The 12,823-nt window shown below is 38.4% G+C and overlaps 1 protein-coding gene across 1 annotated transcript; it reads left to right on the top strand.

Moving 5' to 3' along the window:
- Window positions 1–2,519: 2,519 nt before the first annotated feature.
- LOC142623786 (uncharacterized) lies at window positions 2,520–3,023 on the top strand. The gene has a single exon (XM_075797247.1). It carries the CDS (start codon window positions 2,520–2,522, stop codon window positions 3,021–3,023), a length of 504 nt encoding a protein of 167 aa, XP_075653362.1.
- The last annotated feature ends 9,800 nt before the right edge of the window (window positions 3,024–12,823 follow it).

The raw sequence follows: 12,823 nt of genomic DNA, 5'->3' as shown, positions 1-12,823 counted from the left end.
AACTTTTCTCGACGAGGCATTCATTCAGAACGCCAAGTCATCTAATTAGATTTTTTCGATACTGACTTTCCCACTATCATCCACAGAAGGGGTTGGGAGTCACTGTGTGACGTCCCAATCACGTGTCCTACCGTGATCGTTCAGGAGTTTTACTCCAACATGCACGAATTTGATTATTCAGTACCTCTTTTTGTCACTCACATTCGAGGTACGCGTATAGTGGTCACTTCGGATATTGTATTCGAGGTGCTCCACGTCCCGAGGGTAGCGCATCCTGACTACACCGGTTGTGATCGTCTTGGGACTATGTTCAAAGACGAGCTCATGTCTCTGTTTTGTGAGACTTCTTCTTTCTGGGGTGATTGTCAAAACACCCATTGCTCTGCCTTTGCTAAAGGTCCGAGGTTTCTTAACATGGTGATGACATTCGTTCTCCATCCTTTGTCTCACTATAACTCTATAACAGAGCCTCGTGCTCGATTTTTGTTATCCCTCCTAGAGCACCTCACTATAAACTTCCCTTCTCATTTCATCATCTCTCTCATAGATGTATATAAGGATACGGCGGCCCGTCATAAGCTTATCTTTCCTTCAGCTATCACGAGGATCCTTCGCCATTTTTCTGTCTCCTTTCTCCTGTCAGATCCTTTCCCTGACATGTATGCCATTGATGCGGCTACTGTCAGACAGAGTGAGGCCCAGCTTCAACCGAAGAGGCCACAGACTGAAACGGTGACCCTTCTAGCTTCTTCAGCTCCATCCACATCCACTATTTCTTCTTCCATGGATGGTGTGACACTTGAGGCAATTATGGCACAGCTTCAGCGCATGGATGCTTGCCTTGACACTTTCAGCAATGAGTTGTGTTAGGTGAACACCGTGTCAGTTGTATTGCACGACGACAGGCTCTCCTTGGTGGCTACGTTGAGTGGCTCTCCAAAGACTTATGAGGATGAGGACGACGATGGTGGCTCTAATGGCAATGGTGATGAGGATGATAGTGCTAGCTCTTCCAGTGATTATGCAATGACTACTTAAGCTACTTGCCCTTTGTCATTCTAGACAAAAAGGGGAAGTAGTTTTGGATATGAGAGTGGTCATGTATTTAGGAGGAAAGTTAGAATAGGAGATTTTTGTTAGGGGGACTGTCTATACTTGTTGAGGGATGTAGTGAGAACTTATGTATTCTTTTCTTTTCTATATTTTATAGATACATTGTTCTTACATTGTGATAGCAAACCTTGTACTCATTATTGATATATATATATATATATATATATATATATATATATATATATATATATATATATATATATATATATTAAGGTTGTTATTACATTTTCACCTATCTCTTCATGTGTTGTTTATTTTCTCTCTTTATGCACATGCTTCTTATTACTTATATGCAATCTTTTATTTCTGTTTCATACTAAGATGTTGTGATGAGTTTTGTTTAAAGTATTTTAGAAATACTAGTTGTCAAAGTCTTCTTGCTATGAACTCTTTTCTTGCAAAGTTTTTCAAGAGTTTATGTTAGGATAGATTTTATTGTATTCAACAAGTGAGTATGAGGTGAGTGATTTATGACTTCTCTCATATGACCATTTGTTTGTTGTGGTTTTGTCTCGGATTGTCAAAGGGGGAGATTGTTAGGATATTTGTGATTCATGTTAGGAACATATGTAATTTAGAATTGGCTAATCTTTTAACAAAACGCACTTTACTTGTAATTGGGTAGATTTAAGATGTGTTTAATAATTCAAGAAACAAGAGTTCAAGTCCAAGTGTTAAAGCCATGCAAATCTATCCAAGAAATAAGTGAAGAAGTGGTGGATTTTAAAATTCGACAGCTAGCTCAACAGATAGCATCTATGAAGGTTTAAAAGGCCACTTTAGCCCGATGCTCGACAGTTGCTCGATAGATACCCTATCTACTGAGATTTATGAAAATCAGTTTTTCAGATCTGATTTCACTCCAATCCGTGTGTACATGTTTAGACTTTCTTTTCTCACAACCCTAAACATATATAAGGATTATTTTAAGGGTTGTCAAAGTTTGCACAGTTGCATGAGTGTGGAGCAAAGTGTTTTTCATGCAAATTGTGACCAGAGACAGAATTTGCTCTAGTTCATCTTTCTCTTGAAGAAGCTACTGCGTTTATATGCCGTTGGGTTTTGTGACCAAAGAGCTTCGTGATCTTCATCGTGTTGATGAACTGAAGAACTTTGCAGCCAACATCCTTCTCAAAGTTGGTGATTAAGTTGCGTATTGGGATCGGCGCATCTATTGGTTAGTCACGTATGGGGATTCGTGAATTGAAAAAGAGAGATTGTCTCTACAGAACAAGTCCAATTATGTATTGGGGTAAGGATTCAATTGTAGGTTGGTATAAGGTACTGGAATTCCTTTACTTGTAACCGTTTGTTATGATAATAGTGAATTCTCGAGAGTGGTGACCTTAAAATCACCCGATGGGGTTTTTGCCTTGGAGGTTTTCCCCATTCGTAAACAAATCACCATGTCAACTTTCTACCTTTCCATCATAGGGGATGCAATTGGAAGTATGCTCGCACAAGAAGATGATGAGAAGAATGAGAGGGCTGTATACTACTTGAGCAATAGATATCATGATTATGAGACTTGGTACACTCCCATAGAAAATTCATGCTTCGCACTTGTTTGGGCCGTACAAAAATTGAGTCATATCGTTTTTCCCTTCCAAATATGGGTAGTAGCAAAAATGGATCCATTGAAGTACCTCTTCGAGAAGCCCATTTTGAGTGGAATATTGTCAAGATGGTTGATCTTATTGGCAAAATTCAATTTGAAGTATGTGGCTAGGAAAACTATCAAGGGAAGCGTCGTGTCAGATTTTTGTGCCAAAAATCACATACCTTTGGCAATCAAGTTGAACTTCGAAGCAACTAACAACATGGCTGAATATGAGGCTTGCATTGCCGGAATGGAAGCTTTTCAAGAATTAGGGGTAAAAGAAGTCGAAGTCTTTGGGGACTCAACTTAGGTTATGGCCTAAGCACAAAAGTTATGGAAAGTAAAGGAAGAACACTTGGAGCCTTATCAGCAATACCTAGAGGATTTGAGCTAGACCTTTGACAGAATTGAATACACAATCATTTCTAGAGCTCAAAATCAATTTGCGGATGCCTTAGCTACTTTAGCCTCCATGGTTGAGAAACCCGAGGGAGTATGGACATGACCCTTGAAGATTGAGCAAAGTTATGAGGAAGTACACAAGAGGAAAACCGAAGCTTCAATAATGGCCATAGAAGAAGAGGAAGTTCCATGGTACTATGACATCATGAAGTTCTTGGAATTAGGGGCATATCTGGATAGTGCCGATAAGAGAGAATGTCATTCCATTAGGATGATGACAACCCAATACATCCAATGTGGAGGACAACTTTATAGAAGATTCTATGATGGTATACACCTTCATTGTTTGAAGAGGGAAGAAGCCAGAAGGGTAATGGAAGAAGTTCATCAAGGAATTTGTGGCCCTCATATGAATGGGAGAATGTTAGCCCAGAAGATTTTAAGGATGGGGTACTACTGGAATACGATGGAGACTGATTATGTGGACTATATGAAAAGTTGCCACGATTGTCAAACACACGCCAACTTGGATTATGTTCCGCCTAGTGAGTTGTATAGCATGACTTCTCCATGGCCATTTTTAGTTTGGGGCATAGATATGATTGGAAGGATAGTTTCCAAGGCTTTAAATAGGCATGAATACATCTTAGTGGCAATCTACTACTTCACCAAGTGGGTGGAAGCGGCCTCCTATTTTATGTTGAAAGCTAAGCACGTGGCTTGGTTCTTAGAAAACAATATCATATGTCGATTTGGGGTACCCCAAGAGATCGTTTCTGATAATGTCTCCCACTTTGAAGGCGAAGTCCGAAGGGTCATGGAAGAATATGGCATTGAGCACCACAAGTCTTCACCATATCGACCTCAAGCTAATGGGGCTGTAGAAGCAACCAATAAGAATGTGAAGAATATCCTAGCCAAGATAGTAGTGACATATAAAGTGTTAGGATTAGTACCCTTAAATCCTATTGTATAATGCTATGTATGATATTATGTATGACATGATGTATGACTTAATATTGTGATTAATAAAGTTGTCTTATTATAATCTAAAATAATGGTAATATGAATATTGGACATTATCATATAATTCATGAGATACATAGTATGTGATTTATGTGAAAAGTCATAGAAGATATAAATCACAAGTTCTTTGTAAAATCAGAATTATAGTTTGTAGTTAGTGATGAAATTGGGCATTTCATCTGCGAAGACTATAACATATCAGCTAAGATGATTTGTCTTGATCATGGAAGTGGAGACTTCTAGTTAATGTGTTGATATGTTTTAAGAGTTGAGACATATTGAACTAGACCGCTGCGAGATTTATTATTCTCCTAACGACTATCAAATGAATAATAAATCTCACAACTTCTATTTACATGAACTCTTAATCCTAAAAGGATAATGAACCTGATCATGAAGTGTAGGTTGCTTTGATATATCAGAAGTGAGATTTAAATTAACAGTCAAAACCTCAGTATGTTGGGCAGCCACATTTAGTATTGATGGAACATATATTCTCAAGATGGAATTCATAGTCTCTTAACGGAGATATAAAATATCCCTTAAGATAAGTGTAATGGGTTCAATTATTCAGAGAGTTAGGCCTAACCACTTTGGTAAGAAGTTACTAAAGTATATATTTGTGAAATTGAATTTCATAAATATATGATGAATAACTTTAAAGGATTAAATCGGGTAGTCAAGGATAAGTGTAGTAATTTACAAAGTGGCAGTTTACATTGATGATTTTGTATTACTATGAATATTTTATGAAGGGGTTGCATGTATAATAAAGTCTTGGGATATAATTTATAAATAAGGCCTAGAGTGCAACTATATTTATATAGTGGTATTAAATTTAGTTAATGGTAACTTTGGACTTGTCAAGAGTTGACAGAAAAGCCTAAGGCCCATTGAAGCTAGTGTCTTATTGGTCCCTTTTGGTCCCACTCCGAGCCACATACTAAAGCCCAATTAGAAAGGCCCAAAAGGCTAGCCTAATTAGATAATCAGTTATAAGGAGAGAAACATACAGAATTTTAATGTATGAAAAAGAGAGACATTATTGTGCAATGGTGTGTATGTGAGAGTGAGACTCTCTATCATTCTCCCTTGGAAATTGATTGAGAGACCACACTTCTTGGGCGTAAAGTGAAATTGGAGTAAAGATTAAAAGTATTCCCAAGTACTTCTGACTTTGGTTTTGAATTTCACCACACTAAGGTACGCTCTCTTATTCTTGAATTCTGAAATTTACATAGTACATGTTAACAATTGCGAATGAAGTAGATCCGTTAATTTTTCACTGCGTATGTTTTGTATGCGATACAAACATGTAATTTTTCCATCATAAAGATTGGGCTGAGAAGCTTCCATTTTCCCTATGGGGTTATAGAACTTCTATTTGAGCATCAACTAGGGCAACACCTTACCCTTTGGTCTATGGTAGTGAGGTGGTGCTTCCTATTAAGGTGGAAATACAATCTTTGAGAGTAGAAACTAAGGTCCTAGAAGAGAATTGGGCCAAGGCAAGATATGAACAATTGGCTTTGATAGATGAGAAGAGAGCTGGGGCACAATATCATGCACAAGGATATCAAAAAAGGATTGCTAGAGCATTCAACAAGAAAGTGAAACCGAGAAACCTTAAAGAAGGAGACTTAGTCCTAAAGGTGCTTAAAGATGAGACTTTTGATCCGAGAGGGAAAATGAAGCCTAGGTGGTCTGGGCCTTTTATCATTAAGAAGATCATGTTTGGAGGTGCTACAAGAATTACAGATTTGGATGGGGAAGAGATGCTTCGCCCCATTAACATGGATAGACTCCAGAAAATACCACATTTAAAAGAAAAAAGAAGAAGAAGAAGAAGAAGAAGAAGAAGGAAAAAAGAAAAGAAAAAAAAAAGGCTGCTAAGTTGAAAACTAGAAAGGGCTACCTAGGAAAAAATTAAGTAAAAATACCCCGCTAGATTAAAAACCCGAAGGGGCGATCTAGGCAAAATTTAGGTGAAAAGACCATGGGCATGATGAAAATTTCTCAAGGGACATCATGGGCAAAAATTACATAGAAAAGGAAAAAGAAAAGAAAAGAGAGGGAAAAAAAAAAAAAGAATAAATGAGATGACAATAAGCAGAGATAATAAAAAGGGAGATTCTTTCATTGCTCAAATTAAAGGATAAAGAGTTTGTTTTCATAGGGGATTTGGAACATTCCAATCCTCTATTAAATTCAAAAAACAAAAACATAAGAATCATAAAAGTGCAGAAAAGTAAAACATAGGGCACATCAAGGTGATCACTTAGTCCTCCTTATCTTTTTGCTAGTCTTCATGTGAGCATTTTCATCCTTCAAAATTCAATTCATGTCATCCTTCAATCATTGTTTGTAGCTTACAGCAGAGTAGATATATTTAGGAGGAACAATGTCTTTTGTCACCCTACAATGTGGCCCAAGTTTCAGTAATCCTACCCAAGATTCTATTAGTGAACACTGCAGTGTGGAAGGCACCCTCATCAACAAGAGCCCCTTGACGCTCTCTAATTTTCCTCAAGATATGACAAGTGGAGTAGTAAGAGCAGCAACGAAGCCCAACTAGAGTCACATAATGGTCCTTGTAGTAGCTATGGACCATGCTTGAGATGTGCTACCATTCCACAACCGACTGAATATCAGTCTCCTTGAGATGACCCATGAGCTCCATGTATGCTTCAAAGCCAAAGACATAGTAGAGCCAACAGTCCCTAAGGTGCCTTGGAAGGTAGGTGTTGAGGGGCACAATAGGAGGATGGAGCAACTGAAGCCTCTCTTGTAGCATAACCTTTTCCATAACAAATAGGGTCTAGGATCGCACTTAGGTAATTAAACCACAGCAAGTGCACCCGCTCTGATACCAATTGAATGTTCAAAAAGCGTGTAAAACACCTTTGAACGTTTAGACCCCCAAATTACAAATTACCAATTCAAGCTTATAAACAAACAATGTATGTGCGAAAAATGTAAATAAGCTAAAGCAAAATTGATAACAAAATCTAAACCAAATAAAATCACATCTACAGCAGAAATTAAATGGCAAAGATTAAGGGAAGAGAGATGCAAACACAAGGACAACACAGCGATGTGTTATCGAAGAGGAAACCGAAGCCTTTGGTGTAAAACCTCTCCGCCGCCCTTCAAGCGGTCAATAATCCACTAAAGAATGTAGTTGGGATACATGGACAACAGAAGACCCTCCAAGCCTGATCTACCCAGTGTACCTAAGCCCTCTAAGCTCCTACTCCAACGAGGTTGCGCCAAACCTATTTCTTCTTTAGCTTACCGGATACCGCTACAGCCCATAGCATCAACCAATATGAAATTGGTCCCTTCTTAACTACTTCCCAAAGCAACAAACAATCTTCTCACAGATGTAGGTATGGTGAGAAAAGGTTTTGGTAATGGATCTCTCAAGGATGTAACAATGGAGAGGAAAAGAGTAGAGGAATTTGAAGAGTCTCTATGTGAAGATTGTGGATGAGTCAATCTTGTTTTTCTCTAGGGTTTCTCTCTCAAAATTCTCTCTGGAAGCTTTCTACATTTCATGGGTATAAGGGGTATTTATACTCGGGTGAGGAAGGAATGCGAAGAGTCATATTTTCCCAAACAGGGCTAGATGGCAACTTGGACTCGTAACTTGACTGAGTCGCGAGTTCCAGCCGCAAGCAAACAGAATGGCCAGACTGGACTTTTTGTCCTGTAGTGCTCCAGCTGGCGTGACTGTTTAACTTCTCAACACACTTCGCTCGTGTGCATCATCTAGCGGCTTGCTAACCGCGAGCCACCCGCAAGATCCAGCCATGAGTCCTTGCTTCACTACACATTCTTGAGCATTTTTTTACACTCTCTCACACACTACCCTTACATGAATCCCACCTAAATACAGGGTTTCTAAGTGCTGAATTACAAGCAAATTGGCACAGAATAAAGCCAACACAATGGTTGATAAATTTCAACCTTACACCCTTCTTTAGCTCATAAGCCACCATGCATATTTGAAGGTCCACACAATATGATTGTTGAACCAAGAAATACCTCGCAAGGGCACATAAGATAAAAGAACAAAGGTAGTGTAATCATGGCCTTTCATCCTCAAGAAGGCCCTAATTGGAAAAGTAATCGAAAATCAACCTAAGGTTGTGTTTGCTAAAGACACAGAACTTATTGGCTATGCTTTTAGGGACACCTAACACCACTTGTAGCAAGGAAGGAAGATCCCCACCCATGGTAGGAAAGATGAGATCATCAATCTCCGATACACCCATAATAACTGCAAATTCCTCAATAGTAGGGCACAATTCTATTCCATTGAAGCAGAACACATGCCGGGAAGGAACCCAATAGTTGGTAGCAACATGAAAAAGAGGCTCATCCACCCTAATTTAATGGTAAGGGATGATGCAAGAAAGGCCATAAGGAGCAACAAAATCATTGAAATCGGGACCTAGCTTCCTAATTTAAGTGGAGTGTTAGGACATATGTGGTTTACTTGATAAGAACATATGTCATTCTTTTATGTATTTGGCTAATCCTTTGACAAAACGCACTTTACTTGTAGTTAGGTAGATCTAGGATGTTTTTGATACTTCAAGAAACAAGGTTTCAAGATCAAGTGTTAAAGCCATGTAAGTCTGTCTAAGAAACAAGCTGAGAAGTGCTCTTCATTAAAGCTTGACAGTTGGCTCGACAGCTGCATCTATCAAGCTTTAAGAAGCTATTCTAGCCCCGTGGCTCGACAGCACCTCGACACCTCTAGCTGTCTAGATTTAAGAAAAACGATTTTTCATTATTGTTTTGATTCTAATCCGTGGATGTGTCTTTGGGCCTTCTTTTCTCATAACCCTAGACATATAAAAGGATTATTGTAAAGGCCGTCAAAGTAAGCACAAGTTGCATAAGCATTGAGCAAAGTTTGTTCAATCAATTTGTGACTGGAGACAAAGTTTGCCCTAGTTCATCTCTTTGTGAAGAAGTTGTTGTGTCTTTGCACCGTAGGGTTTTGTAACCAAGTATCTTCTTGTCCTTCATTGTGAGGATGAACTGAAGAACTTTACAGCCAACATCTTTCTCAAGTTGGTGATTGAAGTCGTGTACTAGGATCCACGTAATTGGTTAGTCACGTATTAGAAGCCGTGCATTGAAAAGGAGAGATTGTCACTACAGAACAAGTCCAATTGGGTATTAGGGTAACAGTTCAACTGTAGGTTGGTATAAGGTACTAGGATTCCTTCACTTGTAACCACTTGTTGTGATAATAGTGGATTCTCGGGAGTAGTGACCTTAAAATCACCCAGTGGGGTTTTTGCCTTGGTGGTTTTCTTCATTCGTAAACAAATCACCCGTGTCAAATTTAATTTCCGCTACATTTAGTTATTTGGTGATTTGTTTGTGGTACCACGCGTTTGCATGTTAAATTGGTTAATTAATTGAACTTGGCTAATTAATTAATTAATCAATCACAAGGGGTCAATACATTTTTGGCCTATCAAGTGGTATCAAAGCAGGCACACTCTGATTAAGGTTTAATCTCTGTGTGTGATCCATTGACCCCTGTTTGTCATGGATAGATGAAAATCCCTTATTATCCCACCTTCATTTGATGGAACTAACTATGCATACTGGAAAGTACGCATGAGAGCTTTTTTGCAGTCTCTAGATGAGAAAGTATGGCAAGCTATAGAGATTGGCTGGACCAAGCCAAAGGAAGTGCCGGCCGATTGGGATGAGGCAAAGATCAAGGCATCAAACTTCAACAGCAAGGCATTGAATGCATTGTTTAGTGCAGTCACAAATGAGGAATTGAAGAAGATATCCTCCATTGAAAATGCAAAGGAAGCATGGACCATTCTCCAGACAACCTATGAGGGAACAAAGGCTGTCAAGGATTCAAAGCTGTAGAGGCTTACTACGAGCTTTGAAGAGATAAAGATGGAGGAGGATGAGTCATTTGATGAGCTCTATGCTAAACTCAAGGACATAGTGAACTCTACCTTTAATCTTGGAGAAACTATCCCTAAACCCAAGATTGTGAAAAAAGTGCTCAGATCTCTACCCGAAAGATTCCATGCCAAAATCACTGCGATTGAGGAATCAAAGGATATTGATAAAAAACCTTTGACAGAGCTGGTTGGAAATCTACAGACCTATGAGTTGGGTTTGTCTAGAATCGGAAAGACGAGTAAGAGTAAGAATATGGCATTGAAGGCCAAGAGCAGTGAGACAGAAGAGTCTTCAGACGATGAAGATTCTAAGATGAAGTCCTACATCACCAGGCAATTCAAGAAGTTCATGAAGAATGCCAATGGGAAAGGCTTCAACAAGGACCGTAGGCAATCGAGTTCTTCTCAGTTCAAAGGTCAAGATAAAGGGAAGAAGGATGCTAGGGATGGCAATCAGTACACTGTTCTTACAGGACCTAAGTGCTTTGGGTGCTAAGGCTTCGGACACATGAAACAAGAGTGCCCAAAATATCTCAAAAGGATTGGGAAAAGCAAGGCACTTGCTGTTACGCTAAGCGACACCAAGCCTGAAGATGATTCTGACAATAAGGATAACGAAATCTTGAATGCCTTCACTACCACAGTTAATCCTACTAAGGGGATTGTTGAAGATGTGGATGAAGAAGAGGAACTGGTGGAAACCAAGTTTGAGAAGATGGATGATAAAGATGACATTCACATAGTCTATGCTAAATTATACAAGGTCTTAGAAAAGCATGAGAATTTGTATAGGTTGACCACCAAAAAGCTTAGTGATGTGGAGCTTGAACGTGAAGAGCTTTCCACAAAGTTTGATGTAGCAAATCAAACTATTGGAGCACTGAGATTTGAAAATAACTTCTTGGCTGAGAAGACTAAGAAGCTTGAGGCAGAACTATTCCAAGTCAAAGCTTAGCTGGAAAGGACTTTAAGCGCTAAGCTCGATGAGATGCTCGGCTTTCAAAAATCTGCTTCAGATCGAACAGGTTTAGGGTATGATTTCTCTTCCTCTAATATTGCTTCTTCTAATACTACTATTTTTGTTCCTCCTAGCAATAATGTTGAAATTGAGACCACTAATGTTAAAACTGAATTAGTTAGTGAGAACATAGACAAGGGTACATCTATCTTAGGAGCACCCCCTAAGCAGAATAAGAAGGATTTTAAAAACCCTAAGGCTAAGAAGGCTAACTCTCAAAGGTCTAAATAAAAGAAGTAGTATTCCTGTCATCATTGTGGAGCATCTGGTCATACTTGACCAAATTGCTATAAGTGGTTAGCCACTCAAAATAGTAACAGCATGTTAGCATCGGGAAACCAGAATCAGTTTCCGTCCTCGTTTGCTCCTCTCGGTGATCTTCTCAAAGCCCTCATGTTTCTTTTAAACCTGAACGGTATCAATTCTTCCCCCTCACCGCCGGTTCAAGGGTTTGCGAAAAGAAAAGGTTCTTTCAAGGTGTGGAAGGAAAAGGGTTCCAAGTGATTTAATCACTTTTTCTCTCTCTTCATCTGTTTTTCTTTGTTTTTACATTACTTGTGTGTTTTGCTTTAATGTTTTGAGTCAATTTAGTTTTTATGCATTGCTTTGTTTTGTCTTGCATGTTTTTGGTTATTAGTTTTTCAGTTTTAGTTTTTTTTTTTTTTTTTTTCAAAAAAAAAATTGAAAAATTTAGAAAAATACAAAAACAGTGTGTGTTTGTGTACATTGGTCCTTGAAATAGAGTTTTCTAAACTTTGTATCACTTGTAGTTTAGATGAGCATTCTTATGCACAAACTAAGCAAGTGAGCTTTGTGGCTCTTTGTTTGTGATGAGTAAGGTTAAGTGATCTCTTGTACTTAACACTCGTATCACTCTTTTTGACGGAAAGGACTAAAAAATCCTAAGAGAAAGGCATAAATAACCATCTCACCATTGTTACCCGCCAATCATGATATGACATCTGTATGTTTTGGCATAACAAAAGTGCAATGTCAAAAGCTTAACATACTTGGATATTTCTTTTCTCTCCTTTGTATACCCATATATGGTTTGCTTGATAAAAAGAAAAGATGCAAAGAAAATAAAAGCAAAAAGAACAAAATGCTTTAAATATGATTGCAAGCATGTTTTCTAGGAGATGTAGGAGTTATAGGAATGTGTTTCAAAGGTGATAGTCCCCATAAAACAGTTATGATTGTATGTGAGTTAAAGTGATTTTCTCATATCTCAAATCATCATAACATTGAGACACTTATCTAATCTTGCAATTTTTTTCACACACAACACGCAATATTCTTTGCAACTCTTGATACATGTGCAGGTAAAATGTGATTTGGCCATCACAAGGTTTACATATGTTGATGTATGCTCACTAAACTGTCTTTACTTGTTTTTGAAATATAAAATTAGTTAGACTTGTTTAGTGTGTGTGTGTGTGAGTTTTTGGGAGCTAATTGTTTAACTCTTTGATGTTTGAGGGGTTAAAATGTTGGTTGGATCATTGGCTAAGTTGCATGTTTGATTGCATTCAAATCTGTGTTTTTCCTTTCTTAAAAAAAAAAACTGTTTTTAAGCCTTCTCTATACATTCTCGACACCTCTCGATGCCTAGCTTATTTGTCGAGCTCTCCAATTGCATCTTATCACAATCTTGACGCCTCTTAATAGCTTCTGGATCGATCGAGAAACCTCCTGACCTCTTGACAACTTCTC

Source organism: Castanea sativa, chromosome 1 (genome assembly GCF_040712315.1).
Source record: "Castanea sativa cultivar Marrone di Chiusa Pesio chromosome 1, ASM4071231v1".
NCBI classification, from domain to species: Eukaryota; Viridiplantae; Streptophyta; class Magnoliopsida; order Fagales; family Fagaceae; genus Castanea; species Castanea sativa.
Note: the sequence above shows the minus strand (reverse complement) of the source record. Positions and strands in the feature narration are given on the sequence as shown.

Excerpts from the sequence above, each read along its gene's own strand:
- LOC142623786 (XM_075797247.1), top strand. The coding sequence starts at position 2,520 with ATGTCAACTTTCTACCTTTCCATCATAGGGGATGCAATTGGAAGTATG.